At 43.9% G+C, this 20,534-nt stretch overlaps 1 protein-coding gene across 3 annotated transcripts in view; it reads right to left on the bottom strand.

The window, feature by feature from the left end:
- Nucleotides 1-20,534, bottom strand: part of LYN (LYN proto-oncogene, Src family tyrosine kinase) — a 27,153-nt gene that overhangs the window by 1,010 nt on the left and 5,609 nt on the right. For all 3 annotated transcript variants that reach the window (XM_010072441.1, XM_010072440.1, XM_010072442.1), the window contains exons 8-11: nt 14,611-14,793; nt 13,628-13,704; nt 4,831-4,984; nt 2,984-3,115 (exon numbers count right to left, since the gene is read on the bottom strand). In XM_010072441.1, coding sequence (XP_010070743.1) covers nt 2,984-3,115; nt 4,831-4,984; nt 13,628-13,704; nt 14,611-14,793 — 546 coding nt within the window. The remainder of the gene's footprint in view (nt 1-2,983; nt 3,116-4,830; nt 4,985-13,627; nt 13,705-14,610; nt 14,794-20,534) is intronic.

Raw genomic sequence — 20,534 nt, 5'->3', positions numbered from 1 at the left:
TTTTTTTCCCCCCCCTCCCCCCCCCCCCCCCCCCCTTTCCTTTTTTAAATCCTTGAGCGAGATTGGTTTCCAGCAGAGTACTTGTGCCTGGATTACCTTCTCCAGGGGACAGACTCTGAGCTTTCTGTACTCCAGTGACCAACTGGCTGTGCAGGAAGCACCTGTGCTTCAGCTTAGATATTTGCTCCCCCGGTGAAGACGTTCCCTTTCGAGAAGGACATTCCAGACCCCAGAGCAGGCCGTGGGGGTCTTTGTACACACCATCTACTAAAGCCATGGTTTAAGCTACTTGGCAGGTAAGGACACATTTGAATTACAACCTAATAAGAACTTTATCCGGTAGAACTACTTTGATTATTCAAGATGACTACAGTTCATACGTCAGTCCAAGCCTTTTGGCTGTAACCTATTCTAGAAATACCATCAGCCATGAAATCTGGGTCTGGATCAGAGCGCTCACTTTGAGCACATCTTTTGTATTTTCAGTCCTGCTTTGGAAAGAGGAGTGAAGTTTTCCTGAGCTATGTGTGCAGCAAACCAGCATTGTGAAGGTAGCAGTGGAATGGCATGTTGTCACAGAATGAGGAATCACTGCTAGATAAACACAAAACAAACCCAGGAAGAAAGCCAGTGAAGCATTTTATAGAGCACAGCGATCTGACTGCTTGAGCTTAAAGAACTAATTGTATTACATTGCATGGAGTAAAACAGTGATTCACAGTATGCAAAGTCTTAGTTAACTGTGTGCTGCCACGTGAGGACTGCTGGTACTGGGTTTTGTGCTGAACGGGGCTGATTCTGTAGGTTTAAGTACTTTACAGGATTCAGCTTAGATCTAGTGTCTGCAGGACTAATTTTTACATTCTGAATGCCAAGGACAAAGCCTGTGTTTCAGCTAACTTGCAGGAGAACTATCTGTTAAACAACCATTTAAGTTCACAAGACAAAAATGACAAGACTTTTATCAGTATTCCATATTCCAAACACACTTTCACATGTTTGAGGTCGTATTTAAAACAAAAAGGCTTACCTGTCTACCCCACAGTCTGTGCAGTATTCTCAAAATAGTGAATTTTTTTTTTTTTTTTTTTTTTTTGTGGCTAGAGAATTACTTGTCTCATCAAAACTACATCCTCATCAGTAAAAGAAATATATCCCACAACACGCATATTTGTTACACTTACACCCTTTTAAATGCTAGCAAAGGACATTAGCTCTAAAGGCTTGGTAGATGTCTGTGAATTGATGCTGTGGCACCTGGCACAGATTTTCTTCACAGGTATTAACTATTTGCCAGTTCTAACTCAAACTGTTTCATATGCAGCTTTATGCTGAATACTCGTTAGTATTTCTGGTTAATAATTGAAAATAATATTTTGGAGCATTCCCATCAGAACTGAGAAATCCATTTGCTGTTTCCCTCCAGTGGCTACTGCTTACAGCCTATCACCAGGTTACTCTTGCCACGCTGGGGTAATTTGCCTAAACCTGTCACGTCTCTTCATGTAAATTGGTCACCCATTTATTTTCCTGTCCTTCTGGTTCTTCAATATCAACTTTCAGTCTAACAGGCTATTTCAATTGATACTTCTGTTTAAAACAGACATCTATCCCTCTTCCTGTTTAACACAAGCAATGCCTGCAAACTATTAAAATCTTCCAGTCAAGAGGCTTCTGCTTCTAATTCCTGGTTGACAAATGAATCCACACTGTATGGCCTATTTATGGTGCTCATAAAAATGCTTCCATATTTAAAATTAATTTTGCCCAGACTTCCCCTAGAAGAGATATTTTCCCACAGTAGTGCAGCAGTACCAGCGTCTGCTGTACAGATTGGGGATTTTTTTTCTCAAAATAAAAATATGATATGTTTTATGGGGGTAAAAAAGGAGCTGACTTAGCTGCAAAATTAAGTCTTGGTTTGGGGTTTGTATTTTTGCAGTGCTGGTTTCCAGGTGAGCTCGCAGGTTTGCCCAGGGAAGGACAATTTTCAAAGTATCCAGAAATAACTTTGTGAGGCCATCTCAGTGTAGGCAGCTCTCTGGATACATAGGCATGTGCTAACGGGAAAAAAAAAGTATCCTGACAGGGAAGAACCATGCATTACTCAGCTGCATACACCTCCCAGCTGATATTTCCTGGGGACATGAGCAGTGGGCTTTGGGAGGACCTGCTCCTCAGTCCCATAGTTCATAGCCCTTACCTAAAACACATCCCAGAGCATATGTTGAAACACTCAGCTGTGCAAGCAGCCCTATCACCTCTTGAAGTTTAAGGGGGCTACCCTTGAGCTTAAGTGCTTTCCTGGACTGGAGCCTTACCGAGCAATGAGCATGTCTGCTTTGGCTCTACCTCTGGTACGGAAAGTTGAGATGTTCTTCCATAACACAGCGTAAAGCTGGCTGCCATCCCCCCTTCCCTGCGGCCCGAGTCTCGCAGGAGGTCTGCTCTCCCCGTGCCCAGGGGTGCTGAGCCCACTGTCTGCCCCTTTGCTGTCTCTGGCGGTTCAGGGTGCAGAATGCCAGCTGCTCATTAAGTGGTGGTGAAAATATTTTCACTGTTTAAACAGCAAGAGCTGCTGCACTGGAAGTGCTGGGAAAGCTCTGCTTGGATGAAATATCCGCTCTCCCTTTACTGCCTGTAAGCTGCAGGACCCTAGAAGTGGCTCCATCTCTGAGCTGTGCAGTACAGGTGAACGTGGCTGTACTTTCCCTGTCTGCCCACAAGGTAAGAGAATTTCAGTCAATTTTCCTTAACCGCAGTAGGGTTCAATGAATGCAGTCTGCTGCCCGGAGTTCATCAGCTGTGCCTGAGAGATGACGAGTTTGTGTGCATAAAAATACCCTTTGTATGAGCCGTCTCTGCACGCTGGAAACATTAATATGTATTTTGTTTAACGGACAGGAAAATGCAACGTGAAGCACATAACCATTCACAGCGACCTAATGCAGCCACGAGGCACGGTGTAAACACACGCCTCTACCTGGGTAAGGAATCTTTCCATACGTAACGATTTCATACAGGAGAATCCCAAATGACCACACGTCAGATTTAATCGTGAAAGATCCATAATTAATTGCCTCTGGTGCTGTCCATTTAATAGGGAATTTTGCCCCTAAAAAAAAAAAAAAAAGTACAGTCTCAGTCAATCAAAGGCCAATTTAAACACTCAATATCAAGTCATTAAAAGGTCTTAAACGACTTGAATGATGATAACCCTAAATGAGCAAAGCTACCAGCAACTCCTTCTGTCCAAGAGTTTTCAGCAGAGATGCACGTGGCCACGCTGTGTCCCCGTGTCAGAGGTGCAAATGGGATGCCCAAAGCTACGCAGCACCTTTTGACCTTTAGGTATGGTGAATTTCTGCTGAAATGACAGTCACCATTCTCCCTTCAGCCCCGCGGCCAGGCAACAATCTCACAATTCTCATCAGCTGGAACTTCACAAGACTCTAACTAACTTTTCCTATTTTAAAGAAAGTCAGTCTGGCTTCCACATGCACTTCACCTCGTTTCACATTCATTCAGCTGTGCAAAAGCAGCAGCAAGGCATATCTTAATCATATATTAAAATACTGGCTTTCATGTCTAATTAACTGATTCCAGAACATCCCAAGCAAACTCCTTCTAGTTAAATCAGGATAGTTCAAGCAGCCTTTATCTCCGGATCACAGAGCGCAACACAAGCAGATTCTCTCTACGCCCTTTCTAACCTGTTCTGTCATTGCAGGTAAACGAGGAAACTTTTCTGAATGGCAGAAAATACATCAAAGAGACTTGACATAAAGAATTTATAAACCAGAAAGGTTCGTTTCATCAATATACAATGTCCAGAGCTAGCTAAAAAATGCAGATACGGGCTCTATGCCTCTGCAAACCGTGTCATCAGCCCCTTCCCTCTGATCTCCTGAATGACCGCTCCCCGCTGGCTGCTGAAGAGCTCAGCTGCCGTTCATCTCAGCTGCAGCACATTGTTCTCTCCCTTCCTCATACCTTAGTTCTTCCCCCCACACTACCACAGTTTCCATCCAGACTGCAGGAAAAGATGAGATCTTTAAAATGAGAGGGGGGGAAAGCCAGCCAGCAGCCCGGCTCCAAAAAGTCACCCTGATGTAATCTGTGCGGGGAAGCATCAATAATAACCTTTCACTACAACGAGCTGACTTCTTGAAAGGATCCTGGACCACATGAGCAAAACACACATGGCAAAATCCAGACAAATCAGTTTAACAGGACGATTTCCCCTCTCGCCAGTCCTGACCCTGCTGTGATGCCACCTCTCACCCGTGGGCTGAGCAGGGACAGGAGCCAGCCCTCCAGCGTCCCTACATGGCGCAGCGACGCTGCTGAACACACGGATCAATGCTGCAGCTCCCAACGCAGCTTCAAAAGATAACCGGTCCTGTTCAAGGGTTTCGTGTCCCCTGCAGCTACACCTGGCAGGACTCCTGCCTTTCCCTAAGCGAAAGGAGGTGCAGCCGGCGCCTAAGGATGTGAAGGGAAAATGAGATCCTATGTTCTCGGCATTTCATTTGGTGGGATGGGAGCTGTGGGTGTGCAACTAATTTGTTCAATTTAGAAAAATTTGCAGTGAGGTACTCTGAATTTTCTTTTTTCTTCCAATTTATTGAAAATAAGCTGTCCAAAAAGCCTGGGGAGCAAAGAAAGGTTATCTGTTTCCTTATTCTTTTTCAAAGCTGTTGGCATTAGAGCACTCTATCTAGGAAGCTGTCAGGGCAGTTTCTGTCCTTGGGCATCACACTGTGGTTAGATACAGCCTCACTGCCTCCCAGAGGCTGAAGTTTTAAAGACCAAAATAAAAATACATACCTTCTCTTGCTGTATATTCGTTGTCTTCAATGACTCTTGCGAGTCCAAAATCAGCAATTTTGCACATCAGTAAGTCTGAAACCAGAACATTTGCTGCTCTCAAGTCTCGATGGATATAATTTTTTCTTTCAATGTATGCCATCCCTTCTGCAATCTGAAACAAAAGAAAAAAACTCTTTTGGTATTTCAGCACCACACAGCACCAGCAGGTCTGAGCTCTCTGTTCTTTCAGTGTAGCAGCAAAGCCACGTCCATTTACTCATTACCAGTATCTCGGAGCAATTTTTAGATGTAAGCAAGGAAAGGGTGATTGCCATGGGAAACTCATGTGGAGATCCAATCCTGCAAAACTGTTCTTACAGCAGCAGCTTCAAGAGAATTGTCTGGGTGACTGGCAGGATTAGAGATCTGTGTTAGAGAAATTTCTTGAAATGAAATCTTAATTAAAATGTTCCTAAGCTTTCTGTTAAATATTCTCTTCCACAAATTATTAACCAGTTTATTTTCCAAATATTAAGAAAATGGAAGGAATGAATAAGTTAAACAAGATAGAGAGGATGTTTTAAGGACTGATGAAGCAGCAGTGCAGACAGAGTTAAAAAACCCCAACGACTTTGTATTTACCCAGCATAGGCCTGGACAATCAGGAAACAATTACTAAGATAGGGCCAACAACTTTATTTTCTTCTGCAGCAACACCTACCTGTTCATACACGAGGAATGTTTGGCAACAGCCAGCTCTCAGATACTATCATAAGTAAATTTAATTTGTATTTCAGCAGCCCAAATTAATTTCCAAACCAAATTAAAGATGATTAGTGTCCTCAAAATATGTACTGGGGATGCTTTTTTCAGTATTTGCCCAGGCTAACTTTTTTTTTTTTTTTTCCTCCTGAAGAAAAACATTTTACTTTTCAGAAAAAAAAAAGAAACTGAAATAATAGTTTCTAAACTCAGAGCAATAAAACTGATGTGTGGATTGTATATATTGAGTTTAAGGGGACCTAGGAAAAAAAAACAAAAAACCCCAGTGCTTGTGAGCTGCCAGGTTTTCTCTCCCTTGGAAGACTCTGCTGCTGGGTCATTCCCAGGTCCAACCTGTGCTGCGGGAACCCCTCCAGGATGGCTGTGGGTGGGTGACAGTTTGTTCTCGGCCACACGGTTTTTCCCCTCGGGAGCAGACAGGCACAGGGTTCAGCCGTGCAGTAAAGCAGGCAGGAGCACCTGACCCAATGTTAAGAAAACACGAACATCACTTCTGCTTGGCCATTTCTGAAAAGTCCCCGGGGGGCACTGCGAAGGCACGCACTGCCGCTGCTTACAACACAAAACCACACGCTCTTCGTTCCTCTTTTTTGGTTTAGGCAATGGAAAAACAGAGCCACTTGCCCTCCCACCTCCTTCCACTGCAAACCTCTTCTTACCAACCGAAATATTCTTCAGAGCAGAGTGTCACACTGCCCTTCTACAGCGCAGGGCGTTCTCAAACCAAACCAGAAAGAAACTCTGCTGATGAAGAGAAGGAAGAACACCTGCATTTCACATGTTCTAGCAATTAGTGAGACATTTTATAACGAAGGAAGCAGCTACTAGTGAATGGTTGTCACAGAGCATCTTACTACAGACAAAACAGGAGAGTAGCATTTGATCAAAGCCTGCTCTGCCTCCCTCTCCTCCCCATGCAATTTCTTGGGTTTGGGGAGGAAGGAGGCAGGCAAGGGAAGGGTTTGATGGAGGATCAATGCTGAGATCGGACTGGCCAGCTTGGTGGGTACGAGCAAAATGCAGAGAGGTCCACGAACATCACCAAACATACAGCAACCATCACAAAGGAACCAACCTCTCTCCTGCTCCCTTGCACAGATCTGGGCAAACTGCTGGCTGGGGGATGAAGAACCACGAAAGAGACCCTTGTGATGGCGACATTTCGTTTCCAAGCCCAACCAAGCAAAGCCATTGGAAAGACCATTTTATTTCCTTGTACTTGTGCCAGACTCACTGAAGTCATCATCTGATTAGTCACAAATGAAGAATGTGACATCAAATGATCCATTATGTTTTCAGCAAACACAAACTACGTTTCCTTGAAATTCCAGGACAATGGTTTTGATGGCTTTGAGTCAGAGAAAGTCAAAGAAGCCATGGATGTGCTCGCGTTTGGGCGTGCAAAAAATTGCCAAGTAGGAAAAGAATAATGGGCAAGGAATTCTGAATGGGAGAAGGAGAGGAAACACAGCAACTGTACAACTGAATTCGCACATCTGGTTACTTTAAACCTTTGCTTGTGGGAAAAGAAAAAAAAAAAAAAAAGAGGATTTCTTGATCAAGGGAATGGGTGCCAGAGCCCATGTGCTAGCTCTTTACGCTAACTGTTGGGTTTTCATTGCCAAATGATACGTTAAAGGTAGAGAAATTCATAGGAATAAAAGAAAATTAAAGCCTTTCCCCCCTTCTTTTAATGATCATTGGTACCTGTCAAGACTTCAGCTGCACGTGACTACGCAGCAGGATGGGAAAGCTAATCTGGGCTTCTGGAAGATGTTCTGTGGCCTTTAAGAGAGGATTCTGCTGATACTGCACAAGCGTTACTACCAAGAAGGGAGCAGCTTCCCCTTCACCTCTCATGAGCTATTGACATGCTTCTAGAAATACCCAGGTGAAATCCTTTCAAAAAACAACCAGCCAACAAATCTCTAAATACTAGGAACTAGGCACCCAGGGAAAGAATAGAAGAAAAGTCTGCTGGGAGAAATAAATCACTCCACCAGACAGCCTGTGTGCTGTAAAGCTTCAGCTGAAAGTCACACCACAAACGAAGGACCCGAAGCCACAGTTCTGCTGAAAAACGGTAGCAAAAGCGTGGCATATAGGGTGTGGCTTTGGAAACAGGCATTCCCTTCTTCCTGACCCATTCCTTTAGCTTCTGAAGCTGTTTTGGGGAAAGAGGGAAAAGCAGCTGAGGACTTTGAAGTGGGGAGAGGAGAACCTACTGTCGCAGAAGAGCCACACCTTCTGAAAAGCAAAAGCGCTTGGTCAAAACTCAACAACTTCCTTGGTAAAACATCACAGCTGACATTAAACAGCATGGAGAGGGATGGGTAGTTCTGTGCTTTTTTTTCAAATGGGTGAAAACGCTGCTATTTTCCTTTTTTTTTTTTTTTTCTTTTTTTTCTCTCTCCTACAGAACAGGAGAAATTCGGGATTTCTTGCCATTTCTTCATGCAGAGAGGGGGTCACGGCAACACGTGTAAGAGATTCCACCTGTGCAGTTCTAGGCTGTATATAAAAATGTGGGATACTAAAGAGGCCAGATGGGTTTGTTTAGGGTCAGCCTGATAGGATGCTTTTACATTACACTGAGAACATATTAGATCATGTTGAGAAGGAAAACTAAGCGACAGGGATCATGAAACAGAGTGGAATGGAGATGAAAGGAAATGAAAGAATGCCCAAATATGAAGATTATTTTTTTTTTCCAGGAAAGCTAATTTTAAACAACCTGGAGATAAACAACCTGACAAGTACAACCTCACAGGAAAAAAATCTGAAAACTGTTAGTATACCCAAACTCACACATCCTCACTCGCCTGCAAAGCAGGCAAGCAAAATGGGGGAAGAAAAAAAAAAAGTGAAGAATCAGTATTCAAAGTTGAGCCTAGTTTTTATTTGGTTATAAATGAAGTCTGGGAAAAAAAACAAAAGGGCTGAATGGCTGTGCCCACTCCCCGGGGCCACGCTGGGGCTGGGGAGCTGCCCCTGAGGGTCCCGACTACAGCCCGTGCCCTTGGCTCGGCGGATGGTGGCCTCAGAGCTGCTTCCAGCTGCCCAGGGCTCGGTGGGATGCTCCTGCCAAAGAAGGCAAAGCAGCCCCAAAACCAGACTGGACATGAGTGCAAAGCATTTCGGGTGGGAGAGACCGTCCTGCTGGTGAACTTTAAGCAGAGGAAATAATGGAGCATTTCCTGAGGTTCACACTGGCTTCAGTTTGGTAATTGTCAGTTCCTAGGGAAGAGCCTCACTAAACACAGTCTGCAGTTTTGAGAGGTTTGAAGCAAACACGTGTTATTGATCAGGACAAGATTGTCTTTGGTCTGGCACTAACCAAAACCAGGTTCCTTTCAATAATGTCCAGCTGCATAATAAAATAAAACATACTTCTTGATCACGGAGTTTTCAAAAAGAGAGTTCATCTTCACATGCCTCTCTATCTACAAAGAGGGTGTAGACCCTTCATATCCAGCAACTGAAAACTGTTGTGAAATAGTCACATTTTAATCTTCAAGTGATAGATCAGTGTAATGCCAATTTTCAGTTTGCAGCAGTGCTTATCCTAAAGGTGAATTCAGGAAACGCTGCAGAAACATATTCCTCTTGCTCCAGTCAAGCAGCTATGTAGTCAAAGCAGACCCACAGGGAAAAAAGGATCATGAAAGTAACAGATACAATTACACACTGGAACATTAGAGAGTATCATTAAAAATGAAAGAAACCTGAGAAGGAATATGGCAAAACTGCAGTGGAAACCTCCCAATGCCATATAAAAGTCACAATTAATTCTGATTTAGGATTTTCCCCTCTCACCTTAAGAAAGAGGGGAGAGAGGGATTAAAACACTGAATTAAAAAATCTCTATTAATTTTATTCTAAGTTTACTGTTATTTTAATGGCATGGTAGCCTTACAAGGCAGAAAAAAGAGTTGCCAGTGACATTGTTATTCATAGAAAAATGAATGAACATTTCAGTGCTGCACAGGAAAGAAGAAAGACTTGTGACAAAGATTTGCCCAGTTTGAAAGTTATAAGTATGTTCAGTAACAACTGATACAATTCTCCTAACCACAGCCACCACCACATAGGTAGGTAACGGATCTGCGTTAGAAGAAGGAAGAGTTCACACAGGCTCACTGAATTTCAGCAGCTCTCATCAAACAGAAGCAAGTATGATTTCAAAAACTATGAAGCAAAGAATTGGGAGCTCTTTGGGTAAATTACTTCCAGGGCAAGACAAAAACCAACTAGCAGAAGCCAGAGCTTGCCAGCCACTTCAGTGCTGAAGGGGCTGTTGCCTGCAGGTGACCAAGGGGAAGACAGGCAGTGTGGCTCGTGGATAAAGCAATCACAGAATCACAGAGTGGGTTGGGTTGGAAAGGACCTTCAAGATCATTGAGTTCCAACCCCCCTGCCATGGGCAGGGACACCTCCCACTAGCCCAGGTTGCCCAAAGCCTCATCCAGCCTGGCCTTGAACCCCTCCAGGGATGGGGCATCCACAGCTTCTCTGGGCAACCTGGGCCACTGCCTCACCACCCTCACCGTGGATGATGAAACTCATCTACACTCCAACACGCAACTGAGAACCACCAGCTAACAGCACCTTTAGCTCCCTGGGCCGACAGGCAGAAAGCCCCGGAAGGGGAACCGCTTGCCAACCGTGTTGGCTCACGCCTGCCAGACACGCCAGCTGCAGACCCGCCGAGGAGGCTGCCGCACCACCGCCCCACGCACCAGCACTGCTCACACGCACAGGGAAGTGGGCTCAGGTTTTGCTTTCTCCATATTCCTGTTTCTGGCATGTCCGACATACTGACAGTCCTGGTGACTCCTCCGGGAGATGCCACAGCTCTGCTCTGGACTAACGCAGGTAGTCTGTGCTTGAAGAGGTATTTGCAAAACTGAGCTTCCTTTAAAACACACTCCTTTCAGAGACTTCTATCATTCCTCTCCAGTGGCCAAAACCATCTTTGCCAGGGCATAGCTAACACTAGATTTCCCCAGCCTCTACTCATATGCACTAATTAAAACTCAAAAGAGAAACTTCATCTCTTTCAGAGGGCAGATTGCTCTAGAAACTGAGCTGGACTACCTTCCTAGCAAGGATTTTCTTGACCTGTTTTCCACAAACGTAATTTCATAAATTGTGATTATTAGTACAGAAAAAAAAAAAAAAATCCTGAGTAGTCACTAGACATTAAGTGTAACTAAGTAGAATCATAGAGTGGTTAGGGTTGGAAGGGACCTTTAAAGGTCATCTAGTCCAACCCACCTGCAATGAGCAAGGACATCTCCAACTCGATCAGCTTGCTCAGGGCCCCATCCAACCTGACCTTGAATGTTTCCAGGGATGGGGCATCCACAGCTTCTCTGGGCAGCCTGTTCCAGTGCCTCACCACCCTCATTGTAAAACATTGATTTGTTATAGCTAGTCTGAATAGACCCTCTTTTAGTTCCTCTTGCTACAGGCCTTTCTACCAAGTCTGTCCCCAGCACTCAGCAATTGCTGTCAAAAACGGCAATGAGTGAGTGTTGGTGTTGAGCTAACAAAGCAGCAAAATCAGTACAGCAGAGCAGGAGTAGATTTGATTACTTGCTTGGAAAATGCTATCTTTTTAAAAGGTGATTATTTCACCTTGGGGAGCAGTCCTTGCTTTTATTTTTGCAACATCAGAACGTTTCACCCCTTGTGAACGCTGATTTCTTTCAAGACCGCTCAAGGCAAAGGCATTACAAAGTCAGGGAGCAGAGCACTAACCGCAGTCTGGCAATGGAAACACCAACCCACAGCGCTCTTCAGCACCTCTTGGAAAAGGGGCTTCAGCTGGGGATTCATGTTCTAGAATCTGCGCTAGATTCTTCAGCTATCTGATAGTCACAGATCCCACATCCTCCCCTCCCTTTCTCCCCTTCCCAGTCCCTCCTTATCTGGCAAGGCCACTGGAAGGTAGCAAAGGCCATTCCTCTGGATAAAAAGGCAACATACTGAGCAGAACCTCTTCTTGCCCATTTTCTTCCTCCTGTATCACAAGTCCATTGGTAATGTACCCCTCTGCAATGGGCTGGGGTCTTTCAGCAATTTCTGTTGCAACAGACATCCATGTGCCAGCCTCGTGCAACATTGCAGATGCACGAGGGGAAAAATAAGCCAATCCTCAGCTATGATTTGTCACTTTTTCCGTCCTTCCGAGAAGCTGGGATAGTCTGGTAAACTGCCTTGCCAGCACGGTGTGACTAAACAGTCATGAAGAGCTCAAGACTGGGTCCACCAAGGCACAAAAGTATGCCTGGTCTTGTTAAGTAGTTCACCATGAACTTAGAATCATAGAATCGTAGAATCATTCAGGTTGGAAAAGACCTCAAGGATCATCAAGTCCAACCGTCAACCCAACCCCACCCAACCCACTAACCCATGTCCCCAAGCACCACATCGACACGTTTCTTGACCCCTCCACAGATGGTGACTCCACCACTGCCCTGGGCAAACTTCCTTCCATGCTTTTTTTTTTACCTCTTCTGAAACATAGGTCTCCAAATTTCTTTCCCCTTAGGCTGTACAGAGAGGTTAACACCACTGCTGTAAGAATAAATTAGTGTTCCATTTGTACAAACCCGAGTCATACCAAAAATACCAGACATATTTCATGTTTTATGTGATCCACGGGTCTGCAGTAATTACCACCCAAATTACCACTACCTTAGCAGTGGCCCAACAGTTTGAAAATACTTTTGTCTGTCTATTGCCCTAAAGACCCATCAGTCAACATTAAGGCTATGAGAGAAGACCAGTGGAACATCTGTGTTGGTCAGAGGGAAATCTCTAGTCTGAGAACCACGCGCCGCCTGCAAGTCTATTCCACAGAGTCCTGTTATTACCCAGTGGCATTAAGAGCTCTTTACAAATGTGCTCAAAAACAATTCTCAAAATCTTTCTATGAGAAAAATCCCAGTTTATCTGTTCCAAAGTTTTCTTTGGGTTGAAACTAGAAATCCTCAGAGAGGTGTTCCTCAGCATCCCTTCAAGATCACTCAGCAGCCTAACGCATGGCTCAGTCTCAGGAATTTCTGTTGATAGTCTACATCTGATGTGAGGAGAGGGACTCATATCACCTGTGATGCTTAGTCTACATCTGATGTGAGGAGAGGGACTCCTCATATCACCTGTGATGCTCAAGGTCCTGGCCTCTGAGGCCAAGTGCAGGAACTTGCTCTGAGAGGATGCTGTCAGACTGGGGTGACAAGTGATGTCCATTTCACGTGACCCAACCTTCAAAGCTTTGTAAATGACAGTTGCTGACCCCCGGCATCTTGGAAGTGATTTACCCAAGTTGTCACAGTTGGAGTTGCTCTCTAGTTCATGAAGCTTTTTAAGCCTTAAATTTCCAAAACCACAGTATTCATTTAAAATGAACACAACCTTTGACCCAGGCTTTGACACGCAAATCACTCTGGGCTTTCTCTCCAGAAATTTCTCTCTCCAGATTTCATTTATGACGTGGGATAACTTGTGTATTTTGAAATGACCATCTTGGTTCAAGTACTAGTACCTGAAACATCATTTGATTAGATTTCAGTTATTTCACGGTAATTTACATAAGAACTTGAAACCAACAATAGTCCCTTGAGGTCAAGAGAAGTTTGACCAATTGACCTAACCTGAGAAGTCAAAATGACACACCTATTAACACTGGAGGAAGCTCATAAGGACAAGCTCACAAACTTGTACTTACACTTTCAACTCACAGCTGCTTGAATTGAAAGGAGCCTTTGCACAAAGGAAAGCATCTGCATACCTCTGCCATACAAGCAGGTCACCAGCAGTATCTAGGAGTCAAGCCTAACTTCACATATTCCCTTTGAAACCTCTTTTATCTAGTCTCCCCTTTCAAGTAACCTTATTTACTCAGATTAAAACTTATTTGAAAATTAAATTATTTTTTAATGCAAAAAAACTTAGGATAAAGTTCCCCACCATGAGTTACAGACCATTAACCCCACTAATTCTGAGTATAATTCTTAAAGTTTACCTGAGCAGAGAAGTCGATTAGCTTTGGAAGCAACAATTTACTTCCTTCGTCACTCTTCAGAAAATCCAGCAAACTTCCTGTTACAACAGAGGAAGATGAAGTCAGAGCAGCTTATCACTAAAAGAAAGGTCCATACCAGGTGTCCAAGTTTCTGCATCACAATTTTTTTACAGTGAAGTGCTTTGATGTATTTTGAAGTTGACCACAGTAAGGCAGTTTCTCCACATGACTTAAAAACGGTAACACCCAAGGTTTGCCATTTTCCTGGGAGCACAAAACTCCCATCAGACCATGCCTTAGCTTGTTGACATTGAGTTTGAAGTACCCTAGCCTATGGACTATCAGGAAAGCTGTCTAGGAGAATCACACATACCAACCCTTTCCAAGTCCTACAGAATAAGTGGCTCAACACTTGGTTATGAAGTTATCAGCAGAAATGCTTGAAGACAGAACAAAACAAGAAAAACCACCACCCAAGACAATCTGAGAGGGAAACTTGACTTATTTTGTGCGGTAATGCTCTAACAAAGGTTGTCCTTTTCGAGGAGTGGAGCCATTCTTGCAGGACCACTCATCACTTGCCTTATCACACACGGATTTATCAATTCAAGGGCCACATGAGGCAATTTCTATGGCTTGTTTTAATTGCCTTGCTATGACACCAGATACAGAAGTTAGGTATGGAGCTCAAGGGAACCAGAGCTATTTTGGAGGTTATGCTCTGCATCTGAAACAATTAGAAGTGCTACACTTAAGAAAACTGTAAAAATAGTGTATTTCACAAATGCAGCAAGGAATCATAAAATTAAAGCCTCAGGCCTCCTTTAGGACAGGTGCTCCTTCACTTTATAGCAGAGCACTCAATAACACTAAAATCCCAGATTTTCATTTTTTTATTCCTTCCTTTATAAAGAAAGGGGACTGATCTATGAGAAGCAGAAGAGTTCACTACAGCATTGCTTGCAGATCAATGTTGTTCTCACCTTTAGCCATGAATTCCGTTATAATATAAATAGGTTCCTCTTTGGTCACTACAGCATAAAGCCTAACGAGTTTATCATGCTGAAGTGTTTTCATGAGGTTGGCTTCCTCCAGAAAGGCTTGCACAGACATTGTTCCAGGCTTCAGAGTCTTCACAGCCACTTTCGTACTGTTGTGATAGTAACCTGAAAGGAGGGAATACGATCAGTGCACTTGAAGTCACTCCGCGCTGCACAGAGCCCCAGCTAGAAGGAATTTGTAAAGCAGGTGAGGCTGGATTCCGGTAACAGCGAAGAGCCTGGCAGCAAGTGCCAGATGTAGCACAAATATTTACGCTAGAATTCCTTTCTATTTTGCAACTGATACAACATTGCAGTGAAAAATAATCTATCCCCTATTTTTAGAAATTAGTTATATAAAAAAAAATAAAGCAAATGATCTTACTTCATACCAAGTTTTCATTTACAAGTAGTCCATAAAATATTCAAACAGTCAAGAGATGTTTTAATGAATGTCCACATAAATTGTCTCAGATTCTAATAGAGTCTAGGGATTGCTTGCAAGGCTCTGGAGCACTGCTAAATACCATGATTATAACCGGCTTCTGCATGCCAATCTCATGCTTATAATCCTTCCTGTAACCCTCAGTATCCAAACCAGAGCGTTACAGGAAAGTGCAACCAAACGAGGATTCTCGTGACCAAGAAAGATCCGCTGCCAGGACTGCGACCCTCCAGTGTTCAGAGCGAGATCTAAAATGCGATAACTTCTTATCACATAGCCCAGGCCACGAGTGAAAGAGACTTGTGGCTGTTTCATTTCTCTGTTCATCAAACCTTCTAATGTAATATTCCAATTACATAAAAAGGAACTATCAGTAAAGAGAAAAGCAGTGAATTGTTTCCTGCTTTAATATTTTCCAAACATAAAATACATGTCAAAATATTATTAAAAAAACAGAGTAGCAAGCACCGATCCTGAAGTTTATCTTGGGAAGTCATTTAATTTGAAAAATATAAGATATAAAAGAAAAAAGAGACAGAGAAAGAGAGAGGGATATAAATGCAACTCTCCTCCTCCATCATACCCATCTCAACATTGCAAAAATATTTCTCGGAAGAGGTAAAACTTTCATGACTCAATGAAATAGCCTCGTTTCCTTATTCAGCACCAATCCAGACAGTATTACCACAGTGGATACACCTCTAAACTGAAGTCCACAATTTCCTTATACTATTTATCATCTTAACACAAAAAATCAGCGGCAAAGCAAGGAAATTATTGTCAGATCTTGAGGGACTGTTCTAACCTGCATCTTCTATCCCCCTTTTTTTAAAGAATGACCATCACCTGAGAAAAGCCACTATGTCTGTCACCAAATTTTCACCTGCATGTTTATTAAATATATTTTTCCAAACATGGTCAGGTCGAAGCATAACAGCTCTGGAGTCCTCAGCATAGGAAAGACCTGGACCTGTTGGAGAGAGTCCAGGGGAGGGCCATGAAGATGGTAAGAGGCTGGAGCCCCTCCCCTATGAGGACAGGCTGAGAGAGTTGGGGTTGTTCAGCCTGGAGAAGAGAAGGCTCCAGGGAGACCTTAGAGCAGCTTCCAGTGCTGAAAGGGGGCTACAGGAGAGATGGGGAGGGACTCTGCATCAGGGGGTGGAGTGAGAGGACGAGGGGTAATGGCTTCAAGCTGGAAGAGGGCAGATTTAGATTAGACATTAGGAAGAAATTTTTGACTGTGAGGGTGGTGCCAGAGAAGCTGTGGATGCCCCATCCCTGGAGGGGTTCAAGGCCAGGCTGGATGAGGCTTTGAGCAACCTGGGCTAATGGGAGGTGTCCCTGCCCATGGCAGGGGGTGGGACTGGATGATCTTTAAGGTCCCTTCCAACCCAAATCATTCTGTGATTCTCTGATAACAAAGATATGCCTCTAAATGACCTAATAATAAGAAATGACAACTACAGGTCAAATCTGCTGTGAAAGCTCAGTTATACAATTTAGATCTCTCAGGAGAACAGATGTTCAATATATTTCTGCTTAAGAAGCAGAAAGCTTATTTGTATCGTTTCTACTATTCTATGCCATACCCTAAAGCAGAGCACTGGTTTCACTCCCAATTTATTGAATATTCTACTGAACATACTGACTAAAAGTATTATTTCTGTGAAGCAATTGTGACCAACACACTCAACATGAACAACGTAGCAATATTTTACATTCACTGAAGAGCTCCACCAAACGAGGGTTCTACTTACAGAAAGTTTATGTTACCACACCACCTCCCCCATACTGATGTTTTCAAAAGGAGTAGAGTCTACCCTGACTCTCTAGCGGTAACACACAAAGCAAATTAGCTGATAAGAGCACTAGAGAGAACGGATCCTGATCTCTCTCATGTTCATTTATTTCATTCAGGTCTTGGGAAGGATGGGATGCCAAAACACTGAGGAAAGGTGGTCGTGAACTCTATGAGCACACACAACAGCATCTGTAAAAAAAAAATGGACCCTTGATAGTTTGGAAAAACTGGAATTTGTCACTTCTCCCGCCTACCCACTATCAGCAAAACCAGCGTTAGCTTGATTTGGACTGAGACCTGGAGTCCGATCAGACTGTAAAAATCCATCAGACTGTAAAAATTATATCAGACTGTAAAATCTGTTTCTCACACTGATGAGAAGTACCAGCAAGTTTTCTTGCTTCATTTTAGATGCCTTTTATTTTAATGACAGTATTTCTGCACTAAGATTTTTCTAACAGCTGCATAAGAAAATGCAGATCCAAAACATGTATTACTTATATTCTAATTTGGGGGTTACCAGATGAGAGAATCTTTTACACCTGAGATGCAAGAAAAATGTGTCTCATTAATAAAATACACTATAATGGCTCCATTTGCCTTGTTAACTTTTCTTTTAGCCCTGCTTGAGAATTCTCTTAATGGATTATTAATACCACAGAGCATCGTGGTTCACATCGTATCAGTGCACACTAGGAACAAAAATGCATAAAACATAGACCCTGCTCTTGCAGTGCTACTGTGTTCATCCCATCACCGCAGAGGCTGCCCAGATGCACTGACCTCGACGGTCAAACAACCTTCACACCATGGCAGGAAGCACATCTTGCTGCAGTTTCGATTTCTGTTAAAAATTAAATGTGATGCAAGCAATAGCACACAAATCTGAGGATGCGATGATGTCTTACACAAAGAGCCATCTTCTTCTCTACATGTTAGAATAGAACCCTCCAAAAATAATTAGTGTTTCGGGTATTTATTTATGAGCTGATTACAATCATTTTGCCAGAGTAGTATCTTGGGCAGCCAGGCTGCCCCCAGATTCTTGAATGGGCTCAATCAGGCCAATCTGTGATATGAATTTGTAACAGACAATAATGAGGATGAGTGTACCCGTTCTGACCAGGTCTCCAGGACTGAAGATGAACAACTTTGCGAACAAGCCCCAAGATGTAGCTTTCTCCTTCCTCTGCTTTCACAGTGATTCCCGGCAAGGTTATACCGGCAAAAACTTGTTTGACCTCTGGAGGTATGACACTGTTAGAAGCCAGATAATGTCTCAGACTGTTACGATTGCAGGAGGTACTGGGCAAGGGAGAGAGGAATGGCAGTTTCTCTGCATCTTATTTCGTGTCAATGCATCACTCCTCCTTCATCACCTACAGCCACCAGCCAGCTGAGGAGCAGAGGAATGCCCCAGGAGCTCCATCTCTAGCACATCTCCATACAGCCCGTTAAATGTGAAGGCAGTGAGCACAGGCTGCAGCTTTCTAACCGCTTCCACGGCGCAGTGCATACAACGTGAACACAGCTCTGCCGTGCCGATTTCATCTGTCACACCAGCACAGCCGATGCCCAAAACGCACACACAAACACTAACCTGTAACCTGAAAACAGGAAGTCTTAAAAAAATGTATACAATTACACACAGCTGTAATGAAGAAAGAAGTTAAGTGCATTTGCAGTGATGGACAAAACTGAGAAACTGATGGTCCTTCACAGTAAGTTTTCTCAATGTAAAAGAAACTTCAGAGTTGAGGAGATTCGCCTCCACTCTTCATAAGTGACAAAGATTCTCTGCACAGGGCACACCGGAGCGCAGCCGAGTGCTTGGGGGGGTGGGGGTCTGCTTTTTGTTCCTAGGGTTTGCTAAGTCCTCCCGTAACATAAGCTAACTGCCTCCAAAATGTGCAAGAGAAAAATGTCATCTCGGAAGCCCAAAGATGGACAAACTAAAAATAAAAGACTACAAAATACATGCTGGCATACACATACAGGCTGAGAGAGTTGGGGGTGTTCAGCCTGGAGAAGAGAAGGCTCCGGGGAGACCTTAGAGCAGCTTCCAGTGCTGAAAGGGGGCTACAGGAGAGATGGGGAGGGACTCTGCATCAGGGAGTGGAGTGAGAGGACAAGGGATGATGGCTTTAAGCTGAAAGAGGGCAGATTTAGATGAGATATTAGGAAGAAATTTTTCACTGTGCGGGGGGTGAGGCAGTGTCCCAGGTTGCCCAGAGCAGCTGTGGATGCCCCATCCCTGGAGGGGTTCAAGGCCAGGCTGGATGAGGCTTTGGGCAACCTGGGCTGGTGGGAGGTGTCCCTGCCCATGGCAGGGGGGTGGGACTCGATGATCTTTAAGGTCCCTTCCAATCCAAACCAGTCTGTGATTCTATGATTCTGTGATTCTATATCTTCACATTGCAGTAACAGTATTATCTCCATCTTCCCATGTAGCACAGAATCACTGAATGGCTGAGGTTGGATGGAAACTCTGGAGGGCACCTGGTCCAACCCCCTGATCATGCAGGGCCACCTAGAGCTGCTTGTCCAGGACGGTGTCCAGTCTGCTTTTGAATATCTCCAAGGACAGAGACTCCACAACCTCCCTGGGCAACCTGTGCCAGTGCTCGGTCACCTTCACAGTGAAAAAGCGTTTCCTGATGTTCAGAGGCAACCTCCTGAGTTTCAGGTCCTGTCACTGGGCACCACTGAGAAGAGCCTGGCTCCGTCCTCTTTGCACCCTCCCTTCAGGTATTTACATATAGCGATGAGATCCCCCCTGAGCTTTCTCTTTAAAATAATTGTGTTCTGTATGAGGAGAGAGCAAAGGGGAGCATAACAACCAGGCTGTCTCTTGCACCTCTGTGTCACTCCTGATGCCCTGGTTGATCACACAGTGTTTGTCGACACCCTGCACCACACAGCCCACCTGATACGTCTTTTCCAGCTTGAATCTCCTTTGTTCTAAGCTTAATCCTGGTCCTGGTTTGAGAGGAGCTGTGCCATGCAAACCAGCTTCTCGTGCTTCAGAAAGGAAGCGGAGAAGAGGAAACACAGCGATGCCTTTCACAGTACATTGATTTTTCTCACAGGGCAGCAATTCAGATGCAGGGGTCAGGCCCAATTTAGATGTTAAAATAAGGACACAAACAAGAGGAAACATCTTGAACCAGAAACTCCCCTTTTCAAGTTCTATGCCTTTGTGCGTGTACGTGCAGAAGTAGTCACTTCCCAAAACGAGCTCCATTTCCAAGCGGGTGATTACGTTCTGCCACAAAGTCTTTCACGGTGCTTCAGTGTCAGTTAAACTTTTCTTGCCTCATTTATTAGACAGAAAAAAACCTGCACAACGGCTGCCGCTTGTCTTAACTACTGCAAACTGTCACTCATCTATATCACAGACAGAGGGTTTCTAGAGCTTTTTCTCATGAAGGCAGAAAAAAGGCTGAATTTGGCTATGTTATATTATAGAGACGCATTGCTTGATTTTTTTTACGTGATTTATATCCCAAGATTGCACGTATGACTGAACTAGAGCTTCCTGATTGACACTGTAGTGTCGGAATTTGCCAAACAGCACCGCTCTGTGCTTTATATTTCTGAATGGGAGCATTTCATCAAAGC

This window comes from Pterocles gutturalis, unplaced genomic scaffold (assembly GCF_000699245.1).
Source record: "Pterocles gutturalis isolate BGI_N339 unplaced genomic scaffold, ASM69924v1 scaffold9432, whole genome shotgun sequence".
NCBI classification, from domain to species: domain Eukaryota; kingdom Metazoa; phylum Chordata; class Aves; order Pterocliformes; family Pteroclidae; genus Pterocles; species Pterocles gutturalis.
Note: the sequence above shows the minus strand (reverse complement) of the source record. Positions and strands in the feature narration are given on the sequence as shown.